We start from the raw sequence: 17,494 nt of genomic DNA, 5'->3' as shown, positions 1-17,494 counted from the left end.
AGCAAGACGACACCTTCCACCATGAAAGTGCCCCCTTTCCCATGCTAGGCAGATAGGATGAGGGGCTGGCCTACCTTTACCAAGAGCTGAATTTGATCAGCATTGGTCTACAGTTTTATTAAAACTCAGTACACCTCTGGTTTCTTCCTATTCTTGGGTGTGGACCTCCTGAGCTTTTGGTTGAGAGACTGGAGGTCTCTGTCTTCTCATGCCTGAAAGTTTTGGTCTCAGGATGTTTTGAGCTAGGATTTTTAACTTATCATACCAGAGGTTCAAAATCCAGCAAATGTCTTGATAGGAAGATTGTATGTGTGTTTGTTGCAGGCCCCTTTCCACCAGTGGGATTTTGCTCCTCAGCATTGCAAGATTGCGGGAGATTTTATTCTGCCTTTTTGGTAGGCCTCCTGCACTTCCTGAGAACTCAGTAAATGTCCCATGAGGCAAACGGACTTTAAATTTGGGCCTTGAGTTTGGCCATCTTGTAGTTTCCAATCCATTATATCAGCCCCAAATGACTGCCAAAAGGTCTGCTGGTTTCAGTTTCCCCCAGAACAGTCCCTGTGCTTGGGGCCAGCCTGATCCTCAGCCTTCAATTACCCCCAGGAAAGACCATGGCTAGCGAACGCCTAGGAAGGAGTCTTCCCTCTCTGAAATTTTAGTCCATCTGGTCCTTGTTACTCTCTGGTGTCTTTAAAAATATGATTATTGTCGTATCAGTATTTTTTAGTTTCAAAAGTACTGCGTGTTGTGACCTATTATATCCTATCCAGAAGCAGAAGTCCTATTTGCTAAATCTGAAAGAAATTCAGCATTCACAGTCCTACAATGGACAAAATTTGGCAATGGATTTAATACGGAGTATAAGGAAGAAGGAAAAATCAGGCATGACTCCTAGGTTTCTGGGTAGCAACTGGATGGATGGTGGTGTAATTCACTAAGGGATCATGATGATCTGAAGTAAAAAGGGGGAATGATCATGAGTTATTTTAAAATATAAAATGGGGGACTTCCCTGGTGGCGCAGTGGTTAAGAATCTGCCTGCCAATGCAGGGGACATGAGTTCAAGCCCTGGTCCGGGAAGATCCCACATGCCGCGGAGCAACTAAGTTTGTGCACCACAACTACTGAGCCTGCGTTCTAGAGCCCGCGAGCCACAACTACTGAAGCCCATGCACCTAGAGCCCATGTTCTGCAACAAGAGGAGCCACCTCAATAAGAAACCCATGCACCGCAATAAGGAGTAGCCCCCACTTGCTGTAACTAGAGAAAGCCTGCACGCAATGAAGACCCAACGCAGCCAAAAATAAATAAATAAATAATATACATATATATATACATACATACATACATATATCTATATATATATATTAAATGGTTCACAGGTTTCTAGTTTTAGGAACTGAAAAAAGGCAGTGCAGTTCATTAAGACAGACACCACTGGAAGGTAACCTAATTTCGAAGACAAGACTGTGAGTTTGGTTTTGGATATGTTGAATTTTAAGTATCTTTGAGGCTTTAAGTAGTCATCTGGATTTAGACATTTGTGTCTCAGAGAAGAAATGAGGGCTGGAGATATAATTTTAAGGGTAATCGGCATATAGGAGGTAATTGATGTCATGGGTGTGAATGAGGCTGAACTGGTTGAGAATAGAGAGTGACTAGGAAAGAGAGCCTAGGCTGGAGTCTTGAGGAACTCCAACATTAAACAATCAGACAAATCCTCTTCTTTGATTTATATTCCTTTCAGTGCTCCAAAACTTCAAATTTGGATTCTTACTGATACTCCTTTTTGCTGTTAGTAAGCTATATCAATTTATCTTGGGAAAATTCTATCAATCAGAGTTTTCATCAGCAGTTCTCCATCATTTTTGGAAATTTTTTAAAGGGAATCCACAAATCCCATAGAGTTTTAACATTATTTTTCAAACTGCAGGTCATGACTCAGCAGGTCACGAAATCAGTTTAGAGGGTCCTGATTAGTACTTTAAAAATGAGATCAATAGAAGGGAAAATATCAAGAAGTGTATCACGTGCAGTAAGCATCTACACTTTCTTCCTTGGTGAAATTTTCCAGTCTCATGGCTCAAAATGCCATGTAATTCCCAAATTTGTATCTCTAGCCCAAGCCTCATAAACTCCATGCTCATTAAGACATCTCCACTTGAATGTCTACTAGACATTTCCAACTGAAATATGAACCCCTAAACTTCCTTCCCAAGACACCTCCACCTGCAGCTTTCCCAGGTGATGGTAATTTCATCCACCTACCTTTGGCCCTGTAGGTCTACATCCCAGGAGTCACTTTTTACTTCTCTCATTCTCTAACATACCATATCCCATCTGTCAGGAAATGCTATTAAGAACACCATCAGAATCCAACCACTTCTCATCATCCCCACTACAACCACCCTGGCCCAAATTACCATCATCTCCTCTCTCACCTGGATTAAAGCAACAGCCTTCCAACAATTCTCTTTATTTCCACTCTAACTCCTGCTATACTCAACACAGTGGTCAGAGCAATCCTTTAAAACACGGATTGGGGGGCTTCCCTGGTGGCGCAGTGGTTGAGAGTCCGCCTGCCGATGCAGGGGACACAGGTTCGTGCCCCGGTCTGGGAAGATCCCACATGTCGTGGAGCGGCTGGGCCCTGAGCCATGGCCACTGAGCCTGCGCGTCCAGAGCCTGTGCTCCGCAACGGGAGAGGCCACAACAGTGAGAGGCCCACGTACCACAAAAAAACAAAAAATAAAAAACAAAAAAACACAAGGATCAGCAAACTTTCTCTAGAAAACCAGAGAGTAAATATTTAGCCTGCTTGGGCCAAGAGGTAAAATCGAGGCTATTACACAGGTGCTTATATAACAAAAGAAAAAACACGCTTGTAAAAATCATTTACTGACAAAATTCAAGGTATAATAATTGAGTACAATTTTTTTGTAACACAGGTCTACTCATGAGAAGAATGAAAACATTTTTTTAAAAATGGATACCATTTTGCTAAACTGGAGTTCAAAGCCAATGTTCCCGATCATCAAATCGACTACAAATATTTATCTGTAAAAACCATTCTTAGCTGATGGCCACACAAAAACAGGCAGTGGGATGGATTTACCCTGTGGGTTGTTGTTTGCTGACATCTGTTTAAAATATAATCAGATCGTATCACTCTTATCTCAAAACCTTGTGAATTAGTTTTCTATTGTTGTGTGACAACTACCACACATTCAGCAGGTTAAAACAATACCCATTTATTATCCTCAGTTCTGTAGATCAGAAGTCCAGGTGGGCTTACCTGGGCTCTCTGCTTAGGGTCTCACAAGGCTGAAATCAAGGTGACCTCTTATAGAGAGGATCTGGGAAAGAATCTATATCTAAACTCATCCAGGATGTTGAGTTTAGAACCGACAGAAGCCAGTTCCTTGCAATTATAGGTCTGAGGTCCCCATTTCCTTGCTGGCTGTTAGCCAGGAAGCACTCTCAGTTTCTAGAAGCTTCCTGCATTCCTTGTCATGTGTCATGTAGCTCCATCTTCAAAGTCAGCCAAATCGCATTCAAACCTCATGCTTTGAATCTCTCTGATTTCCCTTTCTACTACCAGCTGGGAAGAACTCTCTGCTTTTAAAGGTCTGGTCTGATTGGGTTACACCCACCCAGTAATTATATCTCAAAGTCAGGGGGCTTGGGACTTTCATTACATCAGCCAAATCCCTTCCCAGCAGTGCTTAGGTTAATGTTAGATTGAGTAACCAGGGGACCAGGATTGAGTAACCAGGGGACCAGAATGCTGGCGTGGGGGCAGGGGGAGCATCTTTAGAATTCTGCCTATTACACCCTGCAATAACTTCCTACTCAGGGTAAAAAGGTAAGGCACTAAGAAAGGGTCAACTCGATTTGTGCCACCTGCTCTTCCCCAACTCCCATGTATGTCCCATTACCTCTCTGATGGTATTTCCTACCACTCTACCTCTGGCTTACTCTGTTCATCCACCACTAGCTGTTCATCCAACTTGCTGTTGCTTAAACATGCCAGACACGCTCCCACCTTAGGATCTCTGCCTGGAATGCTCTTCTCTCAGATATCTACTTAGTTAACTCCTGTATCTCCAAGACTTTGCTCCACTTTCACTCTTTCAATGAGGCATATCTGATTATACTACTTAATAATACAATCTGTACTCTCGCTCCTGGCACTGCCTATTTCCCCTACCCTGTTCAATTTTTCCTTTTTTTCTACTGTATTTCTCACCTTTAACATACTATATATTTTAACTTATTTATGTTTATTGTCTGTCCCTCCTTCCTAGAATTAAGCTCCTCAAAGGTAAGGATCTTTGTCTATTTTTTTAAAATGATGTATTTTTTGTTTACTAAGCACTTAGCACAGTGGCTGGCACAAAATAGATGTTCAATAAAAATTCACTGAACGAAGTTTGGGAAACTCCTGCTTCAGTTTTTTATTTACTTATTTTTTATTTTTTTGGCCACGCCGCAGCATGCAGGATCTTGGTTCCCCAACCAGGGATGGATGCCGTGCACCCGGCGGTGGAAGCAGAGTCTTAACCACCGGACCACCAGGGAAGTCCCGTTTCAGTTTTTTATATCCATATAAAAAACTAGTATACGAACTAGGTTGTGATGTAAAATATATTTCTTATTGAAGAGTGTAGTCAAGAGTGTTTGAAAACTACTGGGGTTAGACTGTATGACCTCTATGGCTCTTTCCAAATATGAGCATGTATGAATTTCTATGTGCAGCTAGTAAATGTCCACTATATCCTTTGGGATACTGCAAGGTGCACAGCCTAGTGACGAGAGCAAGGCACTGATTACTGAAACATAATATTGACACCGAAAAAGCTAAATAGCATCCCTACCTGTTGTATAATAGTAGGTTAGAAAGAACTGTGGAAACAGCAAGAACTGTTGAATGCCCCAAAATATAAAAATCTAAATGTAACTCTTCCATCAAAAAGAGATATAATTTGATGGGCTTCCCTGGTGGCATAGTACTTAAGAATCCACATGCCAACACAGGGGACACGGGTTCGAGCCCTAGTCCGGAAGATCCCACGTGCCACGGAGCAACTAAGCCTGTGTGCCACAACTACTGAGCCTGCGCTCTAGAGCCCGTGTGCCACAACTAATGAGCCCGTGTGAGGCAACTACTGAAGCCTGCGCGCCTAGAGCCCGTGCCCCACAACAGGAGAAGCCACTGCAATGAGAAGCCCGCGCACTGCAAGGAAGAGTAACCCCCACTCGACGCAACTAAAGAAATCCTGGGTGCAGCAACGAAGACCCAACGCAATACCCAACGAAGAAAATAAATAAATAAATTTATATTTTAAAAAAAGATGTAATTTGAGAGCAAATCACAAAAGACAACGTTTTCCACATCAAAATTTCCCTGGTTAAAGCTTCCATTCACTTACTGAAGAAGCGAAGATGAGTGAAGAAAGATATCTCTTAAAGTCTCTGCTGTAGAAATTGTAACCTGAATGGACTTGGGGAGCAAAGACCACTTCTGAAGTACGTATGATTTCCACTCATCCACGGGCAGATCCATGCTACTTTAAATCTAAAAAATGAATAAGAAAATAAGGAATTCGGATTTCTACAAATGCACAATTCTAGAAAGTCAAGATTTCATTCAAGCATGCATGAAGCAACAAAATCAATTCTTGCAGTCTCTTCCTATACTTCTTTACATGCTGAGGAAGCATGTATTGTTTCTCACCCCAATTCACTCAACATCCCTTCATTCAGAAATATTTATTGAAAGCTTACGTTGTTCCAGGCATCATACTAGGTACTGGTTATACAATGATGAATCAGAACTCTTACCCAGTTCAGTATTTTCTTTTCAATCCCCAGGTCACTCCTTTAGTTCAAGCCCGCACCATTTCCTGTCTGGCATTCTTTCTGGAGTGTCATAACTAGTCTCCATGCCCTCAGACCCCCCCACTTCCCCATTCCAAATTCAGTCCATCTTCCACACTGAGACAGATGTCAGTACTCCACCTTAAATTCATCAATGCTCCTCCTAGCATTTAGGGAAGCCCAGTACAAACTCTTCATTATTTGACTCTTGGCTTACTTTCTAATGCTCAAGTCTCACTTCTTCCTCTGTACCCTACTATCTAGCTACTCAAAGCTATCCCCAGCTTGCCAGGTTACTCATCTCCCTAGGTTTTACAAAGACTATTCATTGGCCCTACCCTCACTTGGAGTCCACCTGGCAAATTTCCCAACATTCTTCAAGACCCAGTTCAAATGGTACCTCCTCTGGGAAGCCTTCCCTGATTTTTCCACCTGGGATAGCACACTTTGTCTCTCCTGGGGCCCAAACCATGTCTACCTTGAGTTAGTGCTCCTCACAGCAGAAATTCCCTCGACAGACTGTGCTCTCCTCTGAGGGTAGGGACCAGGTCTTATTTACCTTGAGAGATTCCCCACTGTGCCAAGCTCAGGGTCTGGAACCTGCGGGAGCTCAGCTCTGGGTTGCTGAAGGAAGCAAGTCAATGCTTTGACTACATCTAGTAGCAGAGTTACTAGGGCAACAGCTCTACCACTCCTCTGGGCTACCAATCAGTGTCTGCCCACCAAAGGCCGAGTTGGGTACGTTTCCGAGAGTCAGCTCAGAAAGCTGCCGGAACTCCTTCACTCTGCGACCTTCGCTGCGTCTGCGACCTTCGCTGCGTCCGCGTCACGCTTCGCGCATCACGCTTCGCGCGCTCCGCGGTTCCGCGCCCCTCCCCCAGGCCCCGCAATCCAGCGACTAGGCCCCGGACCTGGGCTCCGGTGAGTCACGTGGGCCACCCGCCGTGCCTCGGCCAATGAGGTGGCTGCTCGGCTCCTAAACCCGCCCCCGTGCCCTGCGCACGTCGGCAGGTCGTCGCGGTGCAGGCAGGTCCTCCGGCCAATCGCTTTGGAGCGCGCGGGTTCCCTGGAGTAGAGCCAGGGCTGCAGGGGTGTCGGAGCGCTGAAGTTGTTGCGGCGGAACCATGGTGGGCCACCTGAGCGAGGGGGCCATTGCGGTGAGGAGACGCCTGCGAGCCGGGCGCGGGCCGGGGTGGCTGTGGGCCTTGGGGCTGTGCGGGGTGGAGAAGGGGGAGAGAACACGGGAGGAGGAGACAGCGGGGGCCGGGGAGGAACCGCCGGGTGACTCCCTAGAATCATCACTCCTCAAAGCATTTTTCCCATCGTCTTTTAAGCACGCGCATGTTTTTCCTGCTTAAGGAAATGAAACAAAATAAACTGTTGATTTTCGCCCATCTCTCTCCCGCAGCCACTCTTTCTCCTCCCCTTCCCCCATCCGCAGCCTAACTTTCCTAGAGTTGTCAGTTTTCAGTTCTTTCTTTTTCTCGCCTCCCATTAGCCCTTCAACAGACTCCAATCAGTCACTCCCCTGATCACTATAGAAGTAACCCTAGCTAAAGTCAGCAGTGCCTCCAGGTCGTTAAATCCAACAGACACTTTTGAGAGTTACATTTACCCGAGTTTTCAGCAGCGTTTGACTATTGATCATCGCTTTCTTTTGGTAACACCCTCTTCTTTCGGTTTCTGTGGCTCAGCTTGGCTTGTCTTTCCCCGTCTTATTTGGAGATCTCTCTGTAAATTTTTGTTGACTCTTCTCACGAGACAAATTACCATCTGTATGTCAATTGCTCACAAATTTCTGTGTCCGGAGCCACCTTTACTCTGAAAGACAAACCTCTATCAGATGCGTACTTGATATCTCAAAAACATTTAAAATTCAACATGTCCCAAAGCAAATCCATTATCTTTCTAGATTTGCGCCTCTACCGTTCCCTGTCTGGATGAATGGCACCATTATTCATTAAGTTATAACAGCCAGAAATTGTGGAATCATTCTTGCTACACATTCCGTCACCCTGGATGTCCAGTCCCTCCCCAAGTCTGGTGTGTTTTACCTCCACATATATCTCTTAAATGCATCTACTTCTCTCCATCCACACTGACACCATTGTTTCTGCCTGGCCTTCTCACTTCTACCCAGCATAACTCTCCTCTTGCCATTCCCATCATAGCATATTCCCACCAGTTCTTTCCTCCTTTCCAGCCTTTCCTTTTTTTTTTTTTTTTAATTTAAATCCGGGTATATTTCATACTCCTGCCTTCCACAGGGGCTTTGAACATTCTTTAACCTGTGCCTACTGCCTGGGTGGTTCTTCATTCTCCCCTTGCTGACTAACGTAACCTTCAAGTCTCTGCTCAGTTACTTCCTCAGAGAAGCCTTCCTTGACTCCCCTTGCTAGGCTAAATCCCTTTATTTTCAGCCCCTAATTCCTGTTTGTTCACGATATTAAACTCTGCCTTTCCTCTTCTGTCAAATGAGGTTAATCATACCTAGTACCTATTGCCTAAGGTTAGTGGGACGATTAAATGAGCTATTAAAGTGCTCAGTCCATGCCTGATGCATAATAAATGTCATTATATGTTACCTATTATTAATAATCACAGATGTGATCTTACATTTATATGTTGTTTATTTGATTCATATCAGTTACCTTCTGTCTCCCTCCACTGGATTGTAAATTCTTTGAGGCCTGAAATTATGTCTGGTTTTTTGCTCAACATAGTCTCCCCAGTACCGGAAGGACTGCTGGCAAGTTTTAGGTGCCCAATAAATGTTTGCTAATGGCGCGTGAGGCAGGGAAAAGAAAGGGACAGAGATGGATGGGGAAGAACAGTTGGCAGAGTTGAGTGAATATTTTAATAAATTAGAAATAACCCCGAGAAGTGATTGCAAATTGTAGTCCTTGTTTACTTTATAGCTGCTACCTTGCACCTTTAAGACAAATTAGGAATTGTTCTTCACTTTCAAGGAAAGTGACTGGTATTTTTCAAATAATTTGATGGGGCTTTCCTGGTGGCGCAGTGGTTGAGAGTCAGCCTACCGATGCAGGGGACATGGGTTCGTGCCCCGGTCTGGGAAGATCCCACGTGCCGTGGAGCGGCTGGGCCTGTGAGCCATGGCTGCTGAGCCTGCGCGTCCGGAGCCTGTGCTCCGCGACGGGAGAGGCCACAACAGTGAGAAGCCCGCGTACCACAAAAAAAAAAAAAAAAAAAAATTGATGAGTTAGTTTTTGCCATATTCAAAATTTAGGAAACATATTTCCAGTGTTAGGTGAAGTATTACTTAGGTTTTGTTCATAAATGATAAGGAAAATTTGTGTGTGTGTTTGTGGTGATGGAGTGTAGAGTACCTTTGTCAAGTTTGTTTATCAGCTAAAGCAGGTAATATCATTTTAGTTCAAAAGGCATAGACCCCAAAGGGTAAGCACTAACACACAAATAGTGCATTTTCGGCAAGAGCGAACATAAAATAAGAGATTTTGCGTGGAACCATTGTGGTAAATAGAACTAATAGCATTTGTATCTTGAGTAATTAGGTAATACAAAGAAAGGGGAAGGGAATGAATACTTTTGATCTTTTCCAATGTGCCAGATACTTTATTATAGTCAGTAGTTACAGTAATCCTGTAAAGTAGATTTTTATCATTAACCCCATCTTACAGATGAAGTAATTGAAGTCCAGAGAAGTTAAATAATTTGTGCATGAGGTGAGGATTTGAACATGTGCTCTGAACCATTCCATTCTGTTGTTTTGTATTTTATTCCTTCCAGTTTTATTGAGATATAATTGACATACAACACTGTATAAGTTTAAGGTGTACAGCATAATGATTTGACTTACATACATCATGAAACAATTACCACAGTAAATTTAGTGAATGTCCATCACCTCATATAGATACAAAATAAAAAGAAAAAAGTATTTTTTTCCTTGTGATGAGAACTCTTAGGATTTACTCTCTTAATAACTTTCATATATAACATTGTTAATTATATTTCATATATAGCATTGTTAATTATATTAATCATGTTGTATGTTACATCCCTGGTACTTATTTATCTTATAACTGGAAATTTGTACCTTTTGACCACGTTTGTCCGGTTCCTCCTCCCTCTACTTCCTGCCTCTGGTAACCACAAATCTGATCTCTTTTTTCTATAAGTTTGTTCATTTGTTTGTTTGTTTTTGAAGTATAATTGGCTTACAATACTGTGTAAGTACTTGGTGCACAACATAGTAATTTGATATTTCTGTACATTACAAAATGATCACCACTGTTGCTTTGTATTTTTATTAGCAATGTTAATTTGGAAAATTTAAGTCAGTTCTGTCTTAAGTGTATATATCATGCTATATGTCCCAGAAGAGTAAGTCTTATATTCACTATTTATGATGACACAAATAAATTAAAAAGAATGATAAGGTACTACACGTATTTGGTTTTAGAATCAAATAAAACAGAAAGGTGCTTGATGAAATTACTGACCTGTCCCTTCCCCCAGTTCTGTTCCTTTAAAAAAAAAAAAAACACCTTTACTGAAGTTCAATTTGATTTACGTATAACAAAAACTATAATACGTATTGTTTACAAACTATATCAGTCTGTAATACATCAAACTATATGTAGTAATGCATCAAACTATATGCAGTTTGATGAGTTTTGACAAATGTATACACCACCCCAATCTGCTCCTTTCCCATCCCCTGCCCCTACCCTAGGCAACCACTGTTTTGGGTTCTGGTTTCTATCACTATAGGTTAGTTTTGACTGTTCTAAAACTTCATATAAATGGAATCAAATAATATGTACCCTTTGTGTCTGGCTTCTTTCTTTCAGCAAAATGATTTTTGAGATTTATCCATGTTGTTTCAGTAGTTCGCACCTTTTGATTGCCCAGTAGTGTTCCATGGTATGAATAAACACAATTGTTTATTTACCTGTTGAACATTTGGGTGATTTTCCTTTTTGGCTATTATGAATGAAGATGTTATGAACTTTTATGTACAAGTCTTCTTATAGAAATATATTTTAATTCCTCTGAGATAAATATTGGGGAGTGCAGTTGCTGGGTCGTGTGATAACTGAACATTTAACTTTTATAAGAAATTGCTAAACTATTTCCAAAGTGTTTATGAGAATTCTGTTTGCTCCATTTCCTCACGAACACTAAGTTTTGTCAGTCTGTTTAGGTTTACCTATTCTAGTGAATGTGGAGTGGTATCTCACTGTGATTTTAATTTGTGTTTTGCTGATGACTAATGATCTTGAGCATCTTTTCATGTGCTTATTGGCTGTTTGTATTCCTTCTTTTGTGAAGTGTATGTTCATATCTTTTGCCTGTTTAAAAAATTGGGACGTGTTCTTATTAGTTAGTTGTAAGAATTCTTTATTTAATCAGGACACGTCTTTTGTTAGATAAAAGCATTATATATATTTTCTCCCAATCTGAGGATTTTCATTCTTTTAATGCTGGTTTTTTTTTTTTTTTTTTAATAACTTTTATTTATTTATTTTCAGCTGCGTTGGGTCTTCGTTGCTGCACACAGGCTTTCTCTAGCTGCGGCGAGCGGGGGCTACTCTTCGTTGTGGTGTGCGGGCTTCTCATCACAGTGGCTTCTCTTGTTGCAGAGCACAGGCTCTAGGCGTGCAGGCTTCAGCAGTTGTGGCACATGGGCTCAGTAGTTGTGGCTCACAGGCTCTAGAGTACAGGCTCAGTAATTGTGGTGCACGGGCTTAGTTGCTCTGCGGCATGTGGGATCTTCCGGGACCAGGGCTCTAACCCGTGTCCCCTGCATTGGCAGGCAGATTCTTAACCACCAGGCCACCAGGGAAACTCAATGGTGTATTTTTTTTTTTTTTTTTTGCGGTATGCGGGCCTCTCACTGTTGTGGCCTCTCCCGTTGCGGAGCAACAGGCTCCGGACGCACAGGCTCAGCGTCCATGGCTCACGGGCCTAGCCGCTCCGCAGCATGTGGGATCTTCCCAGACCGGGGCATGAACCTGTATCCCCTGCATCGGCAGGCGGACTCTCAACCACTGCGCCACCAGGGAAGCCCCTCAGTGGTGTTTTTTTAAAAGAGCAGTTTTAAATTTTCATGTTCAGTTGGGTTTTTTTTGTTTTGTTTTTCCTTTTCTGAATTGTATTTTTCTGTCCACAAAAATCTTTGTCTCCCTCAAGGTTACAAGTCTTTTGTCCTGTGTTTTCTTCTAGAAGTTTTATAGTTTTAGTTTATATTCAGGTCTGTAGTCCATTTCAAGTTTACCTTTTTATGTATGGTGTATAGATCATTCCTTCCATTGCAGATATTCAGTTGTTTCAGCCCCATTTGTTATAAAGACTATAATGTTCCATTGAATTGTGTTGTCACCTTTGATAAAATTTATATATATGCGGGTCTATATCTAGAATGCCTATTCTGCCATTGCTCTATAAGTCAGTACTTACACCAGTACCACATTGTCTTCATAACTGTAGTTATATAGTAAGTCTTGAAATTGGGTAGTATAAATTCTCCAGCTTCATTCTTTTTCAAAATTGTTTTACTGAATCTAGGTTCTGTATATTTTCATATATATTTTAGAATCAGCCTGTCAATTTCTAATAAAGCCTGATGGGATTTTGATTGATAGTACATTACATTTATAGATCAATTTGGGATCAGTTGACTTCTTACAGACATTGAACCTTTCAAACCATGGACATGCTATATCTCTCATTTACTTAGGTTTTCTTTAATTTCTTTCAGGGTTTTGTAGTTTTCAGTATGCAAATCTTGCATATGTATTGTTAGACTTAGGTTTTTTTAATGGTATTAAAATGGTATTTTTAAAAATTTCATTTTCCAGTTGTTAATTGGCAGTATATAAAAATACAGTTGATTTTTGCATATTAACCTTGTATCCTGAAAACTCGGTAAATTGACTTAGTAGTTTTTTGTAGATGCCTTAGGATTTTCTACATACATGACTGTCTGCACATAAAGACAGTTTTATTATTTACTTTTCAATCTTTATGCCTTTATTTCCTTTTTTAAAAAAAAAAGAAATATATATATATATTTTTTTGCGGTACACGGGCCTCTCACTGCTGTGGCCTCTCCCGTTGCGGAGCACAGTCTCTGGACGCGCAGGCTCAGCGGCCATGGCTCATGGGCCTACCCGCTCCGCGGCATGTGGGATCTTTCCGGACCGGGGAGCGAACCCGTGTCCCCTGCATCGGCAGGCGGACTCTCAACCACTGCGCCACCAGGGAAGCCCTAAAATATATTTTTAAAAAATATTTATTTATTTATTTATTTAGGCTGTGCCAGGTCTTAGTTGTGGCACATGGGATCTTCGTTGTGATATGTGGACTCTTAGTTGCGGCATGTGGGCTCTTAGTTGTGGCATGCAGGTGGGATCTAGTTCCCCGACCAGGGATCAAACCCGGGCCCCCTTCAATGGGAGCTCAGAATCTTACCCACTGGACCACCAGGGAAGTCCCTATGCCCTTATTTCTTTTTCTCGTCTTGTTGCATTAGTTAGGAGCTCTACTGCCATATTTAATAAAAGTGATGAGAGTTATATCCTTGCCTTGTTCCTGATCTTAGGGGAAGTCATTCAGTCTTTTGCCATTAAGTGTGATTGGTAATTATCTTTTTTGGTAGATGCCTGCTATCAGTTTAACCCTATCTTCTATTCCTAATTTGCTGAGACTTTTTATAATGAATAAGTGTTGAATTTTGTCAAATGCTTTTTCTGCATCTATTGAGATGGTTGTGGTTTTTCTTCTTTATTCTGTTAATGTGACAGACTACAATAATAGATTTTTTTTTTTGCGGTACGTGGGCCTCTCACCGCTGCGGCCTCTCCCGCTGCGGAGCACAGGCTCCGGACGCGCAGGCTCAGCAGCCACGGCTCACGGGCCCAGCCGCTCCGCGGCATGTGGGATCCTCCCGGACCGGGCCACGAACCCGCGTCCCCCGCATCGGCGGGCGGACTCTCAACCACTGCGCCACCAGGGAAGCCCAATAATAGATTTTTGAATGTTGAGTAAACCTTGCCTTCTTGGAATAAACCTCACATGGTCATGACATATTATATACATTTTATATAGTGCTATAGTTGATTTACTGATATTTTGTTGAGGATTTTTACATCTTTATTGATGAGTGATATATAGATCTGTAATTTTTCTTTCTTACAATGACTTTGTTTTTTCTATCAGAGTAAAGCTAACATCATACAATGAATTGTAAAGTGTTCTCTTCTATCTCCTGAAATAATTTATGCAGGATTGGTGTTTTTTGTCATTCAGTGTTAGATAGAATTTACCAGTAAAGCCATCTGGACCTAGAGTTTTCTCTTTTGTAATATTTTAAATTATAAATTTAATTTCTTTAATAGATGTAGAATTATCTAGATTTTCTGTATTTTTATGTAGTTTTGATAATTTGTGGTGTTTTTTTTAAGGGACATCCATTTAATCTAAGTTGTTTCATAAAGTTCCTGATATTTCCTTATTATATAAATATATATAAAATTTTATATATGTATGATTTATAGTGATGCCTTTTTCATTCCTGGTATTGAGAATGTGTGTTTTCTTTTTTTTGACCAGACTAGCTAGAAGTTTATCAATTTTATTGATCTTTTCAAAGAACGAGCTTTTGGTTCAATTGTGTTTTTCCTATTATTTATCAATTTTCTATTTCATTGATTTTTGCTCTTTTATTATTTCTTTCCTTCTGTGTACTTGGATTTAATTTATTCTTTTTCTGGCTCCTTTTGGTGGAATCTTAGATAATTGACTTGGGAGCTTTTTTCTTCTCTGATGAGAGCATTTAAAGCTGTATTTTCCCCTCTAAGCATTACTCTAGGTACATCCCACAAATTTAGACAGATTGTATTTTAATTTTCATTCTGTTAATAACTTTCTAATTCCTCTTGTGATTTCTTCTTCAACAGATGGGTTATTTAGAAGGTTGTTGTTTAACTTCCAAGTATTTGGAGATTTTCTAGATATCATACTGTTATTGATTTCTAGTTTAATTCTAGTGTGGTCAAATAATGTACTCTGTATGAATTCAACTTTTCAACATTTATTGAGATTTGTTTTACTGCCCAGTATATGGACTATCTTGATGAAAATGTTCCAGGTACACTTAAAAGAATGTGTATTTTGCAGTTGTTAGATGATCTCATTAGGTCAAGTTTATTGATAGTTTAAGTTTTCTGTATTCTTTTTTTTTTTTTTTGGCCGTACGCGGGCCTCTCACTGTTGGCCTCTCCCATTGCGGAGCACAGGCTCTGGAGGCGCAGGCTCAGCGGCCATGGCTCACGGGCCCAGCCGCTCCGCGGCATGTGGGATCTTCCCAGACCGGGGCACGAACCCGTGTCCCTTGCATCGGCAGGCGGACTCTCAACCACTAGCGCCACCAGGGAAGCCCCTCTATATTCTTATTTCTATTTTGTTTGGTCTATTTGCCCTGTCAATTACTGAGAGAAGAATGTTGAAACCACCAATTATAATAGTGGATTTGTCTATTTCTCCTTTTCATTTTGTCAGTTTTTCCTTCATGTATTTTGAAACCCTGTTGTTAGGTGACCACATTTATCATTGTGTCTTTTTTTATTTTTTGGCCATGCTGTGCAGCATGTGGATCTTAGTTCCCTGACTGGGGATTGAACCCATGCCCCCTGCAGTGGAAGTATGGAGTCTTAACCACTGGACCGCCAGGGAAGTCCCCATTGTGTCTCCTTTAGGAATCAACCCTATTATTATGAAATGTCCTTTTTTATCCCGGGTAATATTCCTTGTCCTGAAGTCTACTTTGCCTGCTTTTAATGATACATCTTTTTCCAGTATTTTATTTTTAATTTGCCTTTTTATATTTGAAGTGCGTTTCTTGTACAGAGCAAATAGCTGGGTCTTTCTTATTCATTACAATAATTTCTTCCATTTAATTGGAGTAATTGAACCATTTACACTTAATATAATTACAGGTTTGGGTTTAAGTTTTCCTTTTGCTGCTTGTTTTTTTATTTGTCCCATCTATTCTTTTTCTATTTTTTAACTTTTCTCGACTTTTGGATTATTTGAGTATTTTTTATGATTAAAATTTATTTCCACTGTTGGCTTATTAGCAATGCTTTATGTGTTTAATGATTGTTTTAGGGCAACGCATCCTAGCTTGGACTACTATAACAAAACACCGTAGACTAGGTGATGTAAACAGATTTATTTCTCACAATTCTAGGGGCTGAGAAATCCATTAAAGCACCAGCAGATTTAGTTCTGGGTGAGGGCTGTCTTCCTGGCTTGCAGCTACCATCTCACTGTGCTCACATGACCTCTTCTTTGTGTGGGGAGAGAGTGAGTTCTGGTGTCTCTTCCTCTCTTTTTTTTTCTGGCTGTACCTCGTGGCATTCAAGATCTTAGTTGCATGACCAGGGATTGAGCCGTGCCCCCTGAAGTAGAAGCGCAGAGTCTCAACCACTGGAGTGCCAGGGAAGTCCCTCTTTTTATAAGGACAGTAATCTCATTATGGTGGCTCCACCCTCATGACCTCATCTGAAAGTAGTTGCCTCCAAAGACCCCATCTCTTGATACTCTCACACTGAGGGTTAGAGCGTCAACATATGAATTGGGAGGTGGGGTCAGGACAAAAATGTTTGGTCCAAAACACAGTGGTTCTCAAATGTTTTGATTTTAGAATACCTTTCATTTGTAAAAAATCACTGAGTGCCCCCCGCAAAAGCTTTTGTTTTTGTGGGTTATATCTCTCTTACCATATTTGAAATTATAACAGATATTTTAAAAATATTTATTCATTTAAAATAGCAATAAACTCATCTGTTAACATAAATAACATGTTTTAGGAAAAACAGTTATATAGTTCAAAACAAATAGAAAAGTGACATTGTTTTACATTTTTGCACATTGCTTTAATGTCTGGCTTACTAGAAGACGTGACAGCTAGATTTTCATACCAGCTTCTGCGTTCAGTATATGGATATATGGTTTTTTTGGTCAAACTATATGGAGGAAATCTGGCTTCAAATATGTAGTTGGAAAAAGGAGGAGTATTTTAATAGCCTTTTTCAGGCTTCTTTTCTGATCCTTGTAATATAATAAGAAATATATGTTTGGTCTCTGTCCAGTTTTTGGTACACAGAACTCCTGAAACCCTTGGAATTTCCTGAGTGATAGGGTGGGAGGAGCTTTTTTTGTTACTTATGATAAGCCCCTTTCAGCCATACCTGAGGTTTACTGAGGTAACTCTTGGTGGGCTCCAGGGTAGCTTCAGGACAGGGGTTGATTGCCAGGAACCAATCATGTGATTAAAGGGTTGGAACTTTCTGCTCTACACCTCACCCCACAGGATAGAGGCTGGAGAGTGAGCTAATCACCAATAGCCGACAATTTAATCAATCATGCCTATGTAATGGGGCCTTCAGAAAAATCCCTAAACAACAAAATTCAGAGGGCTTCTAGTTTGGTGAACACATCTACATGCTGGGAGGGGGCACACCCCCAGACTCCACAGGAACAGAATCTCCTGTGCTTGGGACCCATCCAGACTTTGTCTTATGTGCCTCTCCATCTGATTTTCATTTGTATCCTTTTAACT

General features: G+C 41.1%; 2 protein-coding genes across 2 annotated transcripts in view; one reads left to right on the top strand and one right to left on the bottom strand.

The window, feature by feature from the left end:
• SMYD4 (SET and MYND domain containing 4) overlaps window positions 1-6,760 on the bottom strand; it is a 42,905-nt gene extending 36,145 nt beyond the window's left edge. Inside the window, exons 1-2 of the mRNA XM_029212329.1 lie at window positions 6,440-6,760; window positions 5,433-5,578 (exon numbers count right to left, since the gene is read on the bottom strand). Of these exons, the coding sequence (XP_029068162.1) occupies window positions 5,433-5,566 (134 nt within the window). The 5' untranslated portion in view covers window positions 5,567-5,578; window positions 6,440-6,760. The remainder of the gene's footprint in view (window positions 1-5,432; window positions 5,579-6,439) is intronic.
• Window positions 6,761-6,873: 113 nt separating this feature from the next.
• Window positions 6,874-17,494, top strand: part of RPA1 (replication protein A1) — a 53,463-nt gene continuing 42,842 nt past the window's right edge. The window contains exon 1 of the mRNA XM_029212053.1: window positions 6,874-7,037. Coding sequence (XP_029067886.1) covers window positions 7,005-7,037 — 33 coding nt within the window. The 5' untranslated portion in view covers window positions 6,874-7,004. The remainder of the gene's footprint in view (window positions 7,038-17,494) is intronic.

The sequence above is a fragment of the Monodon monoceros genome, unplaced genomic scaffold (assembly GCF_005190385.1).
Source record: "Monodon monoceros isolate NGI ecotype Baffin Bay Population unplaced genomic scaffold, NGI_Narwhal_1 Super_Scaffold_9, whole genome shotgun sequence".
NCBI lineage: Eukaryota > Metazoa > Chordata > Mammalia > Artiodactyla > Monodontidae > Monodon > Monodon monoceros.
The sequence above is the reverse complement of the archived record's forward strand: the minus strand, read 5'-3'. Positions and strand labels throughout refer to the sequence as shown.